At 47.2% G+C, this 18,666-nt stretch overlaps 1 protein-coding gene across 2 annotated transcripts in view; it reads left to right on the top strand.

Moving 5' to 3' along the window:
* The first annotated feature begins 1,227 nt into the window (after positions 1–1,227).
* Mfn2 (mitofusin 2) overlaps positions 1,228–18,666 on the top strand; it is a 28,598-nt gene continuing 11,159 nt past the window's right edge. Inside the window, exons 1-7 of one of the 2 annotated variants that reach the window (XM_033767450.1) lie at positions 1,228–1,311; positions 2,728–2,866; positions 3,263–3,347; positions 7,496–7,674; positions 10,425–10,560; positions 17,435–17,597; positions 18,509–18,633. In XM_033767450.1, coding sequence (XP_033623341.1) covers positions 7,500–7,674; positions 10,425–10,560; positions 17,435–17,597; positions 18,509–18,633 — 599 coding nt within the window. In that variant the 5' untranslated portion in view covers positions 1,228–1,311; positions 2,728–2,866; positions 3,263–3,347; positions 7,496–7,499. The remainder of the gene's footprint in view (positions 1,312–2,727; positions 2,867–3,262; positions 3,348–7,495; positions 7,675–10,424; positions 10,561–17,434; positions 17,598–18,508; positions 18,634–18,666) is intronic. The other variant, XM_033767449.1, reaches the window with a different exon arrangement.

Here is an 18,666-nt window from a genome sequence, read left to right as displayed (position 1 = left end):
TGTTTGCAGTACTGGGGACTGAACCCAGGCCCTTCACACTGAGTTACATTCCCCAGATCTTTGGAGATAGGATCTTACTAGATTCCCAGTCTGGGCTTGAACTTGCAATCTTCCTGACTCAGCCTCTTGGAGTGCTGGGACCATAGGCATATGCCACTGCACTTTTTTTTTTCATTGAGTTTATTGGTACTTTTTGTTTGTTTGTTTGTTTGTTTGTTCTTTGAGACAGGGTCTCACTATGTACTTGAGACTGACCTGGAACTCACTACATAGCCCAGGATGGTCTTGAACTCACAGCAATCCTCCTGCTTCAGCCTCCGGAGTGCTGGGATTATAGGTGTGTGCCACCACACCCGGCTTTATTGGTACTTTTAAATATTTTTTTCATTGAGTTTATTGGTACTTTTTAAGTATTTAAAAAAAATTTTAGTAGCCACACTTAAAAGTAAAATGAAACAGGTGAAAAATTAGGTAATTATATTACTTAAACCAATTTATCCAAAATATAACTTAAACATGCCATCAATATAGAAATACTAACGAGATGATTTACATTCTTTTTCACACCAAGTCTTAGGGCACATTTCAGTTTGCACCTGCTGCATTATGGGGACTAAATAGCCACTCAATTGTGCCCTGTTGGGCACTCTCCTGCTGTCTCCTAGTGCCTGGCACATAATAAGGGGCCCAGTGATTGACATGTGAGCTTGGGCAGTCACCCTCTGAGCCTGGTATGTTGTTGATTTTGTCCTGACTTCCACAAAGGCAACTGAAGGGCAGCTGGCCCTGGCTTGCCTGTCTCCCTGGATGAGTCACTGCCTCTATTGGCCTGGTCTTCTTCAGGGCGCTTCTCTGAAAAAAAAAATTTCAAATTAGGATTCCGGAGCTATTAGATTTTGGGGCAACAAGCCAAATAGGGGAACCTGGAATTCGCGCCGCTGTTTTCTTACCTCTTGACAGCTGCAGGCGCGGCCCTGCCCCGCCCTCCCGGTTGTAGTCCGCGCCCTGGGAAACTACAACTCCCATGATGCAGCGATAGTCCGGAGTTACGTCATCGATGTGGGACGCGCCGGCGGTAAAACAGCTTGATGCGGCGTCTTTCAAGGGCGGAACCGAGAGACCTCTGAGACAGAAGGAGTGGTAAGGTCCAACTGGCTGAGCGCGGAAGTCCACTGGCTCGTCTAGGAGGAGAGGGGAGCCGTCGGCGGCTGATGACGCGCGCGTCCCCGCCTTCCTTTTACCGCTCCTCGGGATGGCGCTCGCCGGTGACGTCCTGGATGTGATGGCCGCCGCGAGGCCAGGAAGGTGAAGGTGAGAGGGCGAGCGCGCTGGGGTAGTGGGACTCGCCAGCCCTGGCCTGGAGATCTTTGAGCAGTCCAACCCGGGCTGGTGGAACAGTGGGGCTCTCAAGGCTGAAGATTAGGTCAGACGAGCGTCCCCACGCTCTGGCCTCGAAGCCTGGCCCTTCGCTGTTCTGAGAGGAGGGGGCGGGACGCAGGACCCGGGTTTACGGCGTGGAGTCCTCCGGAGCCCCCATCGCCAGCCTTCCTGCCTTCACGGCCACCCTTCCACTCGTGCCCCTTTCGTGTTTTTCACCCAGTCCCCTTCTCTTGCCAGTATTTACTCAGCACCCGATAGATGTGCCGTTCACTCCTGGAACGCCCTTCCCAGACCTACCTTGTCCTGTCCTGCCCTGCCCTGCCCTGCCCTGCCCCACCTGGGGCGCTTAGTACCGCGGCCTATTTACTTGTATGACTTCTCATCGCACCATAGTGGATTTGAGGATAGGGACTGTTCTTATCTCTGACCCTGGTGCCTGGCGCGCGCGCGGACACACACACACACACACACACACACACACACACACACAGAAAATGCTGAATAAATACCTGCTTAGATCCAGGAAGACAAAGCTGCTCGTCCCCCTGTTTTGAAATCCATTTTTGTCCCATTTCTTTAAATTCTGTCATCTCTCTCTCTCTCTCTCTCTTTCTCTCTCCCTCATCCCAGAAAAGAAAGGGGTCTGATTTACCCATTCCTGTCTCCAGAAAGGGACTGTGAGGCAGCTTCATGAAGTTGAAAAACACAGTGAACTTTTTGAATACAGTATCTCAGTTCCCTGTTAGGTCAATGGACTATCAGTCTGTAAATCTCCCAAGTATTCCAAGCCTCTCCTTACCCCACGTAGAATTGAGAGTGAAGTGAGGTACCTTCGTGGGGTACATTGGCATTTATTTATTTACTTATTTATACCGGGGATCAAACTCGGAACCCTGCGCTTGTGAGGTAGGGGGCAGCATCACTGAGCTAAATCCCCAGCCCTATTGGCTTTTGTGGTTTTTTTCCTATTTGCTTTTAATCAGTTACATTTCTCTTCCTCACCCTTCTCTTCCCGTCTCTAGTTGGCAATTAGTCCAGCCCCAGTACTTGTCCCCTCCCCTCTCTGGATGAGCCTTTTCCAGATCCTCTTAGGGGGCCTCTGTAACACTTAAGCCAGCACATGGCTGAACATGTGTTTATGTGCACCCAAGACGGGCCCCGCACCTGTGTGTTGTGTTTTCCTCAGGGTATTTTCTCACGTGCCACCCAGTACCCATGGACCTCAGTGAGTAAGCTTTCCTGAGGGATGAGTTTTGTTTGGCTTTATAGCCTGACTAGACCTGTTGTGCACACCAGTTGTTTTTTTCTTTCTTGCCATCTGTTGACATCTCTTTCCTTTCTGGTAAGGTGGAACAGGTGGAGTCAGCACCATCTACAGCCAAGCTTGACCTGAGACAGCAGAGGAGAACTCGGATTTAAAAAAAATTTTTTGACTCCAGCCATGTTCATGATGCCCACCCTGTGAAAGTCTCTTACCATCCAGAGAGTAAGTGATAGCTTTGACCTCCGGCACCCTGGATCTGGGTTGAGTGAAAAGGGGTGTATTGTACTCTGCTGGCCCTGACCCTCAGGTGGCAAGTTTCTTGGATGGGGTCCTCTTTGCATAGAGACAGTGCATTGTAAACTATTGAGAAAGAACATTCTATCTCTTTTCTACTTCCACAAAAAATTTCAACTGGTTGCTGAGAGAGCCTGTTTAAAGTGGCCAGGATCTCCTGTGCTCCTTGAAGAATTAGTCTCTACCTCCCTTTTTGTTCTTCTCTGTTGTGCTGGCTTTTCTCCTCCCTGGCTCTGCCCAGTAGCGGTTGGCTCCTTATTACAGTTCTTCTAAGAGTCTGCTCTGCCCCTTTACCCTGTATACTCTTCTGTTTCAATTTCTCAGCTTCTCCTCTGTTCCAGTTGTGCCAGCAGACGATCCGTGGATGCATTTTATTTTCCCTGCTAGGAGTTGCTGTACATACAACTGGGTAAGGAGGTGGTGTGGATTTAGGGACTGTGCTTGGGATCCGAACGCACCTTATAATGAATTTTGCTGCTGCTGTGCCTACACCCTAAATACCTAATACTTCTCAACTAATAGCCTAGGTCAGTGATGGCAAACCTTTTAGAGCTTTCAGTGATACAGCCTGCAGAGACATGGGTTTGCCATAGGTTCACCACCACTGGTCTAGGTTGAGGCAAAGCTTCTGATCACCTTGACAAGCAGTCTCATTCCAAATTGGCATTGTGTCCAGTCTTAGGTTAATATCTGTTAATACTGTACCCCTGGCACTTTTTGGGGGGTGAGAGTAGAAGACCGCCAGGATGAGAGAGCCTGTTCCTGGAGTGTGATTGTCAGAATTTTTGTTTTGTTTTGCTTTTTGGGAGAGTGTCATGCTGTGTAGTCCAGGATACCCTTGAACTCGAGGTGATCCTCCTGCCTCAATCTCCCAAGTGCTGCAATTATAGGACTGTACCATGACAGCCAGCTCTGATCACAGTTTTAAAGCCTGTTACACAGAGGAGTTTCTTCACTGAATAAATGTGTGCAATGCTGATCAAATACAATTAAATTGTATTTAAACTCACCTTCGTATAGCTTTTACTGTGTCCGTTTGTGTCAGTGGAGAGGGACAGCAAAACATGGTATTTTACAAATTGATTCTAGAATGGAACACTGGGTGCTACTAGTGTTCTGTGGACCACACTGGGAAATACTCCTATAAGCTCTCTGAGTCCCAGGCTGGGGATTTAGCTCAGTGGTGCTGCACCTGCCTAGCAAGTGCAGGGTCTTGAGTTTGATCCCTAGTACCAGAAGAAAAAAAAATCGTCACTACCTGAGTCCATAATATCAAGAGCACGTTGAGCTGTCACAAAAGCTCTGAGTGTGCTGCTTAGTGTGCCACTGATACTGAGCTGGACTGTGCAGCTCAGCTGTGCTTGGGGGCTGGGCGCCATGTGCCTTCGGTAAGCCCTGTGTCCGAGTAGTGTCTATCAGAGCTTTCCAGAGGAACAGGAACCCAGCTGCTTCCCGTGGCTCTGAGGGAGTTAGAGGGCCAGCAAACTGAGCCCTGAGATAGTGAGGTAGTGGAGGCCCTGTCTTGGCTTTTGTGTATGAGTTTTGCGACGTTGGTCCTTTGGGGCATGTATGTCCAGCTCGCTCTTTGGTTGACATGAAACTGTACATTTTTGGGGGGGTACCGGGGATCGAGCTCAGGACCTTGTGCTTGAGAGGCAGGCGCTGAAACCACTGAGCCAAATCTCCAGCCCCAAGCTTGCTCTTTGGAAGGATTGAATTTCAGAATCTGAAAGGTTTGTTGAGCTCCAAACATTGCTTTTTATGAAGAAAGTGAATTTGTGTGTCCAGGGATGGAAGGTTTAGGACACCCTGGGGGACGTGCCCCACTCGTCCCATGGCTGTCACTGTTGTGGAGAGGAAGGGGATGTGGGAAGTGGTCACTGTTATTGAAGACTGGCTCTCAAGGAGCTCAGAGGTTAGGTGGGGACAGAGTCTGGTGAGGGTGTGTGTTCTCTGTGGAGTGGGTCTAGGACAGTAAGTGTGTGCCAAGTGGATACAAGGAAGGGAGTGTTCCTGGGAGAATTAAGGTGGAATCTCAGTTTGGGAATCGGCAGGGCTGGAGAAATCACGCAGCTTGGAGGAGTTGCTGGTGGGTTTGACAATGTGTTTGGGGCTTGCAGCTGCAGGCTGTGTAATGGTGAGCACGGGTACTTCCTGGACAGCTGAATTCCCCGCAGACTTTAACCTTGAATGACTAAGCTTCTGCTGATATACATTCCTTTGAATCTTGGCCTTACACACTTGTGCTTATAGTTTCCTATCCTTCGGGCTTGCACAGTGACTAGAATTTAAAAAGCACCTGCTTCTGAAAGCCCAGTTGCTACCTGGAACTTGCCCCCTGCAAGTGTCACTGCTGGGGCTGGGCACAGCTGCTCCTCCCAGCGGGCTGTTTGCTTAACTCCAGGGCAGCAGAGGCAGCAGGGGCAGCAGTGGGTCATTGGTAGAGTTACTTTCCCTGCAGGCTGGGGCCATGTTGGGAGAATCATGTGATCTTGCTGGTGGTTTATTGTTACTGCTTTAAACTGTGTAAAACTACCTTTGATTCCTTATTTTGTGTGTGTGCGCGCGCGTGCGTGTGCGCGCGCGCGCATTAATGGTAAGCTTGCACCATCATCCTTAGTCTTCTCACAGTTTATATAGTTTTGTATTTGTGCTACACATAAAGAAATCAAGTTTCTGAGATGAAACAACATGATTAAATTTGTGTAGCCCAGGAAGAGTACAGTCACAGGGTCTCGCTTTGTAGTTCAGGCTGGCCTTGAGCTCACTATGTAGCCCAGGTTGGCCTCAAACTCAGTGATCCTCCTGCCTCATCGTGTACTTGGACTCTCTGCCAGCCTTTGTTAACACTGAATTCACGCCTGGGCCTTCAAAATTTGCTTCACTGACTCTGATCCAACTCCTCTCAACATATACTCAATATATCTTTCCTCCCTCAAAAATCCAGGCCCTACCCATCTCCTGTGGAGGTCAAGATGGCAGGACACATTTAAGAAAGTCTCCCAAGTGCTGGAATAATAGGCGTGCACCACCATGCCTGGCTGCAGTCACAGTTTATACCCAACTATGGCTGATTCCAAAATCTCTTGTGTGCAACCCTCAATCAGGTCCCTTCCCAGACGCCTTCATTGTGTGTGGCCTTTTTCCTCCTTGGTACTGGGCTCAAACCCAGGGCCTTGTGTGCTAGGCAAGCACTCTACTGATGAGCTACAGCCCCAACCCAGCACTTCCCTGATTCCAGTGCACTCTCCTTTTCTGCGTTGGAGGCACCAGAGTCAGTTTATCTCCAGTTCTCTTTCTCAGGGCCCTGTTATCTTTTTTAGTTAAGAAAACACATCTCATAGGTGTGGCATTGTACTGAGGAGGGAGGTAGAAACAGAAGTGGTGTCACTTCCTTCCCCTCTCCTAAGGAAGCCTTCACATTGCAAAAGGATTTGTAGGTTTGAGCGAGTGTGTGGTTTCCCTTCTTCCCGTGGATGCCTATCCCTGGGGCTGGGTAATTCCTAAGAGCCACTTTTGGTGTTCAGGCTTCATGCACTTTCTCTGGATGGCCTTTTTGCTTCTCAGGACCTTGCTCAGCACCATCTGCCACCTTGTGGAAGTTTCTTGTGTGCTCGCTCGTGAGCAACACTTTCCCCTTTCCCAGCAGAGACTTGGGCTGCCCTGGGAGGGAGTGACAGAGCCAGGGACACAGCTGTACACACTTCCCCTGGCCCTCTGTGGTGGGAACTCTGAGGAGGACCTGGCGGGCTCCATTTTGGGGGCAGGGTTTCCCAGCCACACCTGGAACCGCCTTCTCTGATTGTCTGCCTCTTTTGACCTGTGAAAAAGACAAGTGTTAATAATGTTAGCAGTGCTTATCACAGAGTGGAAGACTTAGGGATTTTTCCTTTAGTTTCCAAATTTTCTATAATGCACACGTTATACTGAGAAACCAATATGGGGTTGGGGATTTAGCTCAGTGGTGCCACCGCCTGCCTTGCAAGCGCTAGGACCCAAGTTGGATCCTTGATACCAAAAAATAAATAAATAAATATAGAGAGAGACCAATAAACGTTTTTTGAAATAAGTTTTAGCAGTAGATCTCTTTCTGTCTCTACCCCTAAGCAAACATACAAGCTGTGTTAGGAGTGAGTGCCACTGGGCGCCTGGGCAGCAGGTTGCCCAGGGAAGAGTGGTGCGCATCACTGACCTTGAGCCTCACCTTGTTCTCTCTGTGCAGTGCTCAGATGGTGTGTAGGGAGAAGTCAGATTTCTGCCACCCTTCTTACACTCGGCGGATGGCTTCTCTGTGTGACCCTGCGGTTCCTTCCTGTCTCTCCCCGTCTGTCACTGTTCAGGTGTCTGGGCCCCTTGCAGTGTGGCAGGAACAGTGGCCCAAGTTTCCTAAGATCTCCCTTCCTACTCACCTCAGCTGGTTCTTACCTTGCCACCTCTGGAGCGGGTCCTGGCGGGTCCCATAAGCTGGGCCCAGTTCTCCGTTCACGCCCTGCCATGCCCCAGCACAGTGCCCCAGGTAGGTGTTCTGGAGCGTACTCATGTTGTCTTCTCTTGCAGCGCGATGTCCCTGCTCTTCTCTCGATGCAACCCCATTGTCACGGTCAAGAAGGATAAGAGACACATGGCTGAGGTGAATGCATCCCCTCTCAAGCACTTTGTCACTGCCAAGAAGAAGATCAATGGCATCTTTGAGCAGCTGGGGGCCTACATCCAGGAAAGCGCCACCTTCCTTGAAGGTGAGGCGAGTTTATGTAACTCTCATCTTTTGACATCCTCAGGTAGCAGGATGTGGGAGAAGGGAGGTACAGCCTTGATTTGGGGGGACAAATGCACACGCATGGTCATTACCCTGAATCGCGCTCTGATTTTAGAATCTCATAGAATTAGGTTCTAGAAGCTTAGGCCAGGAAGACCCAGGAACTAGCATTAAAAAAAGAATTGATTTAAGAATTCCATGAACTTGTTTTCCTTGTCATGAGCTTGAGGTGAATGCTATCCCCATCTAAAAGACAAACAGACCAAGGTTTGTGAGTTGTCCCCTACCTTGTGAGTGACCTAGTGCTTGTCTACAACCTCACAGCCCCTATGTTCCCTGGCCCAATTCTGGCTGCCACAATGCCAGGCACTGTGAGGTGTTGGTTATCCTCGACAGGGTGCCCTTGCTGTGATATTTTTAGATTGGTGACAGCACTGTCAGTAAGCATTCCTGTCACCTTTGCCTTTTCTACTCGTTACTAATTTGAGGCTTGCCTATAGTCCCTGCTCTGCCAGCAGGGTAGGGCTAGCTCAAAGAGCTCCCCTCCATCCCACACCAGCTCCAGCTGCTGGCCGGCTCAGGCTCCCTGCTATGAGCCCCAGCAGCTGGCTCTCTGCTGCCTTCGATTTTCTCTTGTGTGAAATGGGCTCAGGTGAGACCCTCAGGTTTTCAGGTTCTTGCATAGGGAACCTGAGAAATCATTGGCGATGCCCCAGGGGCAGCCCTGGCCTGGGTGATCCACTTTCTCCCCAGGCTGCTGTCTGCTGGAGCCCCTGTGCCTCATGGCGCTGCCAGGTGAGGCGCCCGGAAAGAAGGGGTCTGCGTCCAGCTTCATTAACCTGTCTGTGCCTGGCCCTTTGTGTGGTGCCTGATGCAAAAGAAAGTGTCCTCTAAATAATTTGTTTTTTTGGTACTGGGGATCAAACTCCGGACCTTGCACTTGTGAGGCAGGTGGTGGAACCACTGAGCTAAATCCATGACCCTCCTCTAAATACTTTTTAAATTAAAAAGTAGGGTTGGGAGTGTAGCCCAGTGAGTGAGGCCTTGCCTAGTATGCTTGAGCCCCTGGGTTTGATCCCCAGCAATTAAGTGAGTAAATAAAGAGTTTAAAAATCTGAATTTTAAAAATAAAGGATTAGAAGTTGAAATGATTCTAATTCATTACTTCTTTGTTTTTTAAATTGGTAATGTTTGCAAGTGTGGTAAATACATTCGTTGTGGAGAATTGATACTAATACATATCACTTTTTTATTTTGTACTGGGATCAAACTCGGGACCTTGCGCTTGTGAGGCAGGCAGCGGCACCACTGAGCTAAATCCCTGGCCCTACATACCACTTCTTGGTCCTTTTTACTTCCCCTTCACCTTCCTTCTGTCCCCAGATCCCTTTCCCATTCCACAAAGTCTGTCTCCCTGTTTTTGCTGTTTGTTTGTTTTTCATTTCTTGAGGCAGGGTCTCCCTTTGTAGTTCAGCTGGCCCTGAACTCACTATGTAGCCCAGGCTGGCCTTGGACTCACAGTGATCCTCCTGCCTCAGCCTCCCCAGCTGAGATTACAGGCATGTGCCACCACACGCAGCTCTGTCTCCCCGTTTCCTAAAATCTTTTGTTTCACTCTTTCAATGATTTATTCTTTGGGTTTCTTGTATGAGAGAAGCCACGCACTATTAAACCTCCTGTGTCTGGCTTATGTAACTTAGCATTTGGCCTGGTGGTGCCTCCGCCCTCCTCAGCAGTCCCTGCTTGTTCAGCAGGAGCCCTGCTCTGCCAGGCTTCATGCCAGGCATGGGCTTGCAGAGGTGATGACGAGGCTGCTGTCCTCCCAGAGCCCAGAGTGGCCCTGTGACCCCCGAGTCACTGGCGAGAGGCTGTGGGCCAGCGTGTGCTGCCAGAGGTGTTGATGCGATGCGTGCTTTGAACTGTGAGACTGTGTGACCCGCACTGCTTGGCCCAGGGAGGGAAGGAGCAGAGGCACCCTGGGCTGCAGCTGGGTTGTTCTGTTTAGCGAGGTCAATCTCCCACCTGGGCCTTCTCTGAAGTGGCGAGAGCCTTGGAGATGTGGTCGGGGAAGGCTCCGGAGTGACCGAGGTGGAGTGGGCCTGAGCCATGGCTCCAAGGTAGACCATTCATCTAATCTGCTCAGCGCAGGGCAGGGGTGGGGCAGGGTGAGGGCTGGTGAGTTCAGGGAGACAGTGAGGTGAAGAGAGGCCAGCAGGACCAGGTCAGGGAGCGACACCGAGGGCATAAGAGCCTGGACCATGGAGCCAGGGTGCCTGGTTCAGATCCTGGCTCTGCTGCTTATGACCCTGCGCAAGGCTGAGATGAGGCCATGTTTGAAAAGTGACTGGCACAGTGCCTGGCCCGTGCTGAGGGCTTTGTAAGCATTTGTTGAGACAAAATACCTGAGTAAAGGAGCAGTTAGCATCCAGGCACTCACAGCAGCCCCCGTTCTCAGCACCCATGCACAGTAACACAGAGGAGTGAGCACTACTGCCTCCATCTTACGGGTGAGGCTCCTGTGCCTGAGGTCACAGAGTTGGGCGGCTGTGAGAACCAGCTTGGGATGCAGGCAGTTCTGCTCCCAGTCCTGTCCTGGCCGCCACATTGAGGAGCCACAGCAGGGAGGTGGCCTTGTGGAGGTCCTGGAGAGCAGAGCCAGCCCTCGGGTCCTTCCGGGCTCTGGTCACAGAACTCCTGCCATATGGTGACCTTTGTCGTCTCCTCCTCCAGACACCTACAGGAATGCTGAGCTGGACCCTGTCACAACGGAAGAGCAGGTTCTGGACGTCAAAGGCTACCTGTCCAAAGTGAGGGGCATCAGTGAGGTGCTGGCCCGGCGTCACATGAAGGTGGCCTTTTTTGGCCGGTGAGTCTGAGCCACGCTCCGTCACCCAGCCGTACCGCAGCCACCTAAGGGAACCGACTTGGAGTACGGTACATGGTTTGGCCGAGCATATTCACATTGTTACACAACAGTCTTTAGAACTTTCTGTCTTAGTGTGACTGAAATTGTCCCCACCCAGTGGTAACTCCCCGTCACCCCTACCCCTGCCACCTGCATGCTACTTTCTGTCTTTAGGGATTTGAGTGCCCTAGAATTAGTGGAAACATACAGTGTTTGTCTTTTGGTGACTGGCTTTTTTCATTGTAGTATCTTTTTTTTTTTTTTTCCATTAAGTTTATTGGTACCTTTTAGGTATATGATGTAGTTACTTTCTTTTTTATTTTTTTTTAATTAAATTGAATTTATTGGTACATTCTAGGTAAACGGTACAGTTACATTCATCACTAGGATCTTGTACCTTTACATGGTATATCTTGGTTCTTGTTTTTCCCCCATACCCCTGTCCTCCCTTCACCCCCTTCATCCTTCCCTATTTACAAAGTCTTTGGGTCCATTTTTTCCTTTTTTCACATTTTTTTCTTTTCCTTATTTCTTCCCCCCCTTCCCACTACCCTTTTAGCCATTTTCTTCTGTTTCACATTATCATTTATACCATTTGAACCTTATTTACACTTTTACTTTTTCACACCAGAGAAACTGTCTGGTATTTACTCAAGTGTGTCCTATTTATTTCACTTAAGAGTACAGCCTTGATGTGCATCCATTTAGCTATAAATGTCTCTAGTTTCTCATTCTTTATAGTTAAGTAGTACTCCATTTTATAGAATTCTTCCTTATCCAGTCTCCTGTTGATGGGCATTTGGGTTGTTTCCAAGTTTTAGCTATTATGAACTGTGCTGCTATAAACCTGGGTGCATATATATCCCTGTGGTATGATTCTTTTAATTCTTTTGGAAAGATATCCAGCAGAGGGATAGCTCGGTCAAATGGGACCTCTAATCCTAGTTCTTTGAGGAGGAGATATCTAAATATTGATTTCCACAGTGGTTGCTCCAGTCTGCACTTCCATTAATAATGGAGAAGGGTTCCTTTCTCCCCACTGCCCCACCAGCATTTGTTATTGGTTGATTTCTTGATAGCAGCCATTCTTTCTGCGGTGAGGTGGAATCTCTGTTGAGATGCCCATTTTTGAATCGGGTCTTTGTATTTGGGGGTGTGTCTGATTTTTTTGAGTTCTTTATATATTCTAGATAGTAGTCCTTTGTCTGAGGAGTAGCTGGTAAATTTTTTTCCCCACATTGTAGGTTGTCTCTTAGCTCTATTGGTGGTTTCTCTTGCACTGCAAAAACTTTTTAATACGTTTAGATCCTAGTTGCTGACTCTGTGCAAATTCTTATGCTACTAAAGATTTGTTCATAAAGTCTTCTCTTAGGCTGGGCGTGGTGGCTCATGCCTGTAATCCCAGCACTCGGGAGGCTGAGGCAGGAGGATTGCTGTGAGTTCGAGACCAGCCTTAAATAAATAAAGTCTTCTCCCATGCCAGTTTAGTGCTTTTTGGTTTGTTTATTTATTTATTTATTTATTTATTTATTGGTGTTTTTGGAGACAGGGTCTCATTCTGTAGTTGAGACTGACCTGGAACTCACTATGTAGCCCAGGATGGTCTCGAACTCACAGCAATCCTCCTGCCTCAGCCTCCTGAGTGCTGGGATTGCAGGTGTGCACCACCACGCCTGGCTCTGTTTTGATATTTAGACCTTTAATCCATTTGGATTTTAGTTTAGTGCATGGTGAAAGATAGGTATCTAGTTTTAATCTTTGGCAAATTGAAAGCCAGTTTTTCCAGCACCATTTATTAAAGAGACTGTGTTTCCTCCAGTGAGCATGGTTGGCTCCTTTGTCAAAGATGAGGTCTCTGAGTATGTCTAGTGTTGTTTCTGCATCTTCTAATTTATTCCATTGATCCTTGGGTCTGTTTCTTTGCCAGTACCATGCTATTTTTATCACAGTGGCTTTGTAGTATAGTTGCAAGTTGGGCATTGTGATACCCACTGCCATGTCTCTGTTGCCTAGAATGATTTTTGCTATTCTAGGTCTCTTCTGGTTCCAAATGATTTTTGGGTTGTTTTCTCAAGTTCTGTGAAATATACTATTGAGATTTCAATAGGGATTACATTGAATCTGTATAGCGGTTTTGGAAGTATGGCCATTTTCACTATGTGGATTCTTCCTACCCAGGGGCAAGGGATGTCTTTACATCTTCTTATATTCTCTTCTCTTTTTTCACATTGTTGTAATTTACAGTGCAGAGATCTTTTGTCTCCATTAGATTGATTCCTGGATATTTCATTTTTTGGGATGTTATTGTGAAAGGAATTGTTTCCCTAATTTCTCTCTCAGTGGGTCTGTTATTTGTGTAAAAGGCTTTTGATTTTTGAGTTTGAATTTGTATCCAGCTACTCTACTGAATCTGTCAATTAAATCTAGAAGTCTTTTGCCAGAGTTTTTTGGGACTTCTATGTAGAGTATCATGTCATCAGCAAATAGTGACAGTTTAGTTTCTTCCTTTCCTGTCTTTATTCCTTTTATTTCTTTGTCTTGTCTAATTGCTGTGGCTAATGTTTCTAGAACTATATTGAACAGAAGTGGTGACAGTGGACATCCTTGTCTTGTGCCTGATTTTAGTGTGATGGTTTTCAGTTTTTGACCATTTAGAATGATATTGGCTTTTGATTTTTCATAGATAGCCTTTATCAAATTGAGATAAAGGCCATCTATTCCAATTTTCTGTAGGATTTTATCATGAATGGGTGTTGAATTTTGTTGAATGCTTTTCCTGCATCTATTGATATGATCATATATTTTTTGTCCTTGACTCTGCTAATATACTGTATTACATTTATTGATTTACATATGTTGACCCATCCTTGCCTCCCTGGGATAAATCCAACTTTGTCAGGGTGAATGATCTTCTTGATGATCTTCAGTATTCTGTTTGCCAGTATCTTATTGAGGATTTTTGCATCTATGTTCATTAGGGAGATTGGCCTATAGTTCTCTTTTTTTGGTTCCCTTGTTTTGGAATCAAAGTAACACTTGCTTCCAGGAATGAATTTGGAAGTATTGCTTCCCTTTCAGTTTCACTGAAGTGTTTAAAGAATAGTGGTGATAGTTCTGAAAATGTAGAATTCAGCAGTGAAGCCATCAGGACCTGGGCTTTTCTTTGTTGGCAATGTTTTAATTACATTTTCAATTTCACTGAATGTAATTGGGATGTTTAGACTTTTTTATATCTTCGTTCAACTTTGGAAGTTCATATGTATCTAGAAATCTGTCCATTTTTTTTTCTGTGTTTTCCCTTTTATTAGATACAGGTTCTCCAAGTAGGTATTGACGATCCTATGGATTTCTGCTGGATCTGTTGTGACTTCACCTTTTTCATTCTTAGTTGCATGACTATGAGCCTTTTCTTTCCTTTTTTTGATAAGGTTGGCTAAGGGTTTATCTATTTTATTTATTCTTTCAAAAAACCAACTCTTTGATTCATTGATTTTTTTGTGTTGTTCTCTTAGTCACCAGTGTATTAATTTCTGCTCTGATCTTTGTAATTTCCTCCCTTGTATGAGCTTTCAGTTTGTCCTGCTCTTCTTTTTCTAGAAGCTTAAGGTTTATGCGTTAGGTTGTTTATTTGAGCTCACTCTGTTTTTCTAATACGGGCATTTACTGCTATGAATTTCCCTCGTGGAATTGCTTTCATTGTGTCCCATAGGTTCCTGTATCATTTAATTGTAAAAACTGTCTAATTTTTTTCTTTCATTTCCTCTGTGACCCAATGGTTGTTTAGCAGGGTTTTATTTCATTTCCATGTGTTTTTGAAGTTCTTGTGGTTTCTTAGGCTATTGATCTCCAGTTTAATTGCACTATGGTCTGATAATATACAGGGGTAACTTCAATTCCTTTGCATGTACTTAAGCATGTTCTGTGAGCTAGCATGTGGTCTATTTTAGAGAATGACCCATGTGCAGCCTAAAAGAATGTATATTTTGATTTTGTGCAGTGAAATACTCTGTAGACATCTACTAAGTCTGTGTTCTAAGATGTTCAGTTCTGTTAATTTTTTTGTCTAGATGATCTATGTGTGTCAGTGGAGTATTGATGATTAGTATTCAGTGCATATATATTTATGATTGTCATTTCTTCCTCTTGTATTGTTCCCTTACGAGGATATAGTGGCCTTCTTTGTTTCTCTTAATTAGTTTTGGTTTGAAATCTACTCTGTCTGCAAATAAGATAGCTATCCCTACTCTTTTCCAGGCTCCTGTTGCACAGAGAACTGCTTTTCCATCCTTTTACTCTCAGTCTATGAATTTCATTGGGCGGGGGCCAGGCTGGGCTCCTCTGTTGCTCTGTGCCAAAGAGGCAGGCCCACCAGAGGGTCTCGGCCGCTTCCATCTCAGCGTAGTGTCTTCAGAGTTCATTCGTGTAGCATGTGTCAGAATTTCAGGTTGAGCTGTGTCCAGTAGCACACGCCTATAATCTCAGTAGTCTGGAAGGCTGAGTCAGGAGGATCACAAGTTCAAGCCCAGCCTGGGCAAATTAGCAACTTGGCAAGACCCTGTTTTGGAAAAAAAAAAAAAAGTAAATATTCAAAGGCTGGATGTAGCTCAGTGGAAAGGTCCTGAATTCTGTCCCTAGTAATGCAAAAGCAAGCTAGAAAACTGACCCTGCCTTTTTTTTTTTCAATTAAGTTTATTGGTACATTTTAGGTGTGTAATACAGTTACATTCATCATTGGGATCTTGTACCTTTACATGATGTATCTTGGTTCTTATTTTTTACCCATTCCCCCCAAACCCTCCACCCCTCCTTATTTACAAAGACTTTGCTTCCATTTTTTCCTAGTCTCATATTTTTTCCTTTCTCCTCTCATTTCCCCTACCTCTTTAGACCTTTCTTCCTATTTCACATTATTAATTATACTTTTTGATCCTTATTTACATTTTCAGTTTCTCACACCAGTGAAATTATTTGGTATTTACACTTGTGTCCTATTAATTTCACTTAAGAGTTTGGTCTCATTGTGCATCCCACTTAGCTATAAATGTCTCTACTTTCTCATAATTTATGGCGGAGTAGCACTCCATTTTATATATATAAAAAACCCCACATCTTCTTTATCCAGTCTCCAGTTGATGGGCAGTTGGGCTGTTTCCAAGTTTTAGCTATTACAAACTGTGCTGCTATAAACATGGGTGCACATATATCACTGTGGTAGGATGCTTTTAATTCTTTTGGGTAGATACCCAGCAGAGGAATAGCTAGCTCAAATGGGACTTCTAATCCTAATTGTTTGAGGTATCTCCATGCTGATTTCCACAGTGGTTGACCAGTCTGCACTCCCACCAACAGTGGAGAAGGGTTCCTTTCTCCTCGCAGCCCTACCAGCATGTTATTGGTTGATTTCTCTCCCCTCCCCTCTCCTCTTCTCTTCTTTTCTTTTCTTTTCGTACCAGGGATCAAACTCAGGATCTCAGGATCTTGTACTTGTGAAGCAGACACTGTGGTGCTGAGCTAAATCCCTGGCTTCGTTTAGTTCTTTTTTTTTTTGGGGGTACCAGAAATTGAACTCAGGACCTTGCACTTGTGAGGCAGGCGGCAGAACCACTGAGCTAAATCCCCCGCCCTTGGTTGATTTCTTGATAGCAGCCATTCTTTCTGAGATAAGGTGGAATCTCAGTGTTGTTTTCATCTGCATCTCTCCAGTGATGTTGGATGTTTTTTCATATGTTTGCTGCTTTTACTTCTTTGTCTGAGAAATGTCTGTTCATTTCAGATGTCCAGTTTTGAATTAGATCTTTATATTTGGGGGTCCTGGTTTTTTTAAGTTCTTTATATATTCTAGGTAGTAGTCCTCTTGGACCTCACTCTTGGACCCCACCTTTTCTAGGCTGAAGGCATTTCACGTGCATCTGCTCACCCCTCTAGGCACTGGGCTGCTCCCGCCTTTTGACTGCGTGTGCATGGGGTGCACTTCTGTCCCGTGGGCCTCAGTCGGTTCTCTTGGGCGTCAGGGGTCTCATAACCTCCATGCTTACTATTTCGGGAACCGTTGCGCTCTTTTTCGTTGCACATCGCCTGGCACAGGTGCTTCTGTTTCTCCACGTCCTTGTAGTGATCTTTGTTTTCTGGCTTTTGGTAGTGGCTATGCTTACTGGGTGTGAAGTGGTATCCTATTGTGAGTTTGTTTGTGTTTGTTTTGTTTCTGAGATGGGGTTTTGCTTTGTTGCCCAGTCTGGTCTCTAATGCCTAGTTTGTGTGACTCCTGCCTCAGCCTCCTGACTACAGGGTGTCTTGCTTCCCACTGCACGTTTGTTTTGCATTTCCCCAGTGTCTTGAAGCATTCCCTCCATTTTCTTGTTAGAGTTTTCTGTTTTAGTTGACTTTCGTAGACACTTGAAAATAAATTAAATTGGATGTAGGAAAAAGGCCTCTAGCCAGGTGGAGTGCCAGATGTGTGGCAGTCGCTGGAGGAATAGGCACTGTGGCTCGAGTCCTGTCCTGACACCCTGTGACAGTCTCGGTGTGGCCCTCGGCTCAGTGGTTTGGTCGGGAGTGGGCTGTGCTTGGTGGGCACAGGCTTCGTCGGTGGTGCCGATGCTGAGGCAGCGGTGTTCAGGTGCCAGGTCACACGGGCCGTGTGCTGCACGAGCCGTTCCCACATGGCGTGAAGTGGTGGCCCAGGCCCTGCCACTGCTCAGGCCAGGGGACACTAGCAAACACGGAGCACCTGCTCTGGGCGCTGTCTGGCCACCAGTGACACTGCCAAGAACACGACTGGGGACCGCCAGTGGCAGCCTAAACTGGCTGGGGTGGCTGATGGCTTCTTTGCTCCCAGGACGAGCAACGGGAAGAGCACCGTGATCAACGCCATGCTGTGGGACAAGGTTCTGCCCTCGGGGATCGGCCACACCACCAATTGCTTCCTGCGGGTGGAGGGCACCGACGGCCACGAGGCCTTCCTGCTCACTGAGGGCTCGGAGGAGAAGAGGAGCGTCAAGGTGGGTGCCGGCCAGGCGTGCCTGTGGGCTGAGTCTGGACTCAGACCAGAGCGAGGCCCTGGGACAGGATGACCCACCTCTGCAGAAAGGGCGGTGTCTCCCTGAGGCAGAAGGTGGGACACCCTGTTTCACATGAGCTTTTTTAGCTGGTGCTGCGGTCCTTGTGAGGGCTGAGCGATCCGCCTCAGTCACAGCTGAGGGTCCTGTGTGCTCTGGGATTCCTACACACCAGCCGGGGCCTGCCGTGCATGCTTTTGTTTCTCTGAGAGGCAGCTGCCTTCTACCTCAGGTCGGGGTGCTTATCTAGATCCATAAAGAATTAATGCCAGGCCCATGTGGTGGCGCACACCTATAATCCCAGCACCTGGGAGGCTGAGGCAGGAGGATTGCTGCAAGTTCAAAGCCAGCTTGGGCTCCATAGTGAGTTTAAGACCAGCCTGGACTACAGAGCAAGACCCTGTCTCAAAAAAAAAAAAAGAATGTAGAGTAGTTTCCACTTTAGGATAATGTCCAGGAAAGAGCCTTAAAGAGGAAGTGAAGTTGTTTTTGTTTTTGTTTTCGTTTTTGTTTTTTTTTTAGCAGTACTGGGAGTTGAACCTAAGGCCTTTGCACCGAGCTATATCCCCAGCCCTTCTTTTTTTCCTTAAATGTTTTGAGATAGGGTCTTGCTTAGTCACCAAGTTGCCCAGGCTAGGCTGGAATTTGTGATTCTCCCGCCTCAGCCTCCCAGGGTGCTAGAATCATAGGCACGTGCCAGCATGCCCAGCTAGAAAGTTGGTTCTTATCCACAGCTCCAGCCCTTACCTTGATGAAGGAAAAGGGGCAGCCATACCCAGCTGCTGTGCCATGGCGGGCGTCTTGGTCCTGCCAAGCGGCACCCCTCGGCCTTATCTTTCTATCTCCCCCGGCAGACTGTGAACCAGCTGGCCCATGCCCTGCACCAGGATGAGCAGCTACACGCTGGCAGCCTGGTGAGCGTGATGTGGCCCAACTCCAAGTGCCCGCTGCTGAAGGATGACCTGGTGCTGATGGACAGGTGAGGGCGCCTGGAGGCCGGGAGGCGCCAGGT

Source organism: Fukomys damarensis, unplaced genomic scaffold (genome assembly GCF_012274545.1).
Source record: "Fukomys damarensis isolate Sample0158 unplaced genomic scaffold, DMR_v1.0_HiC HiC_scaffold_23, whole genome shotgun sequence".
NCBI classification, from domain to species: Eukaryota; Metazoa; Chordata; class Mammalia; order Rodentia; family Bathyergidae; genus Fukomys; species Fukomys damarensis.
This window is presented reverse-complemented; position numbering and strand designations above follow the sequence as displayed.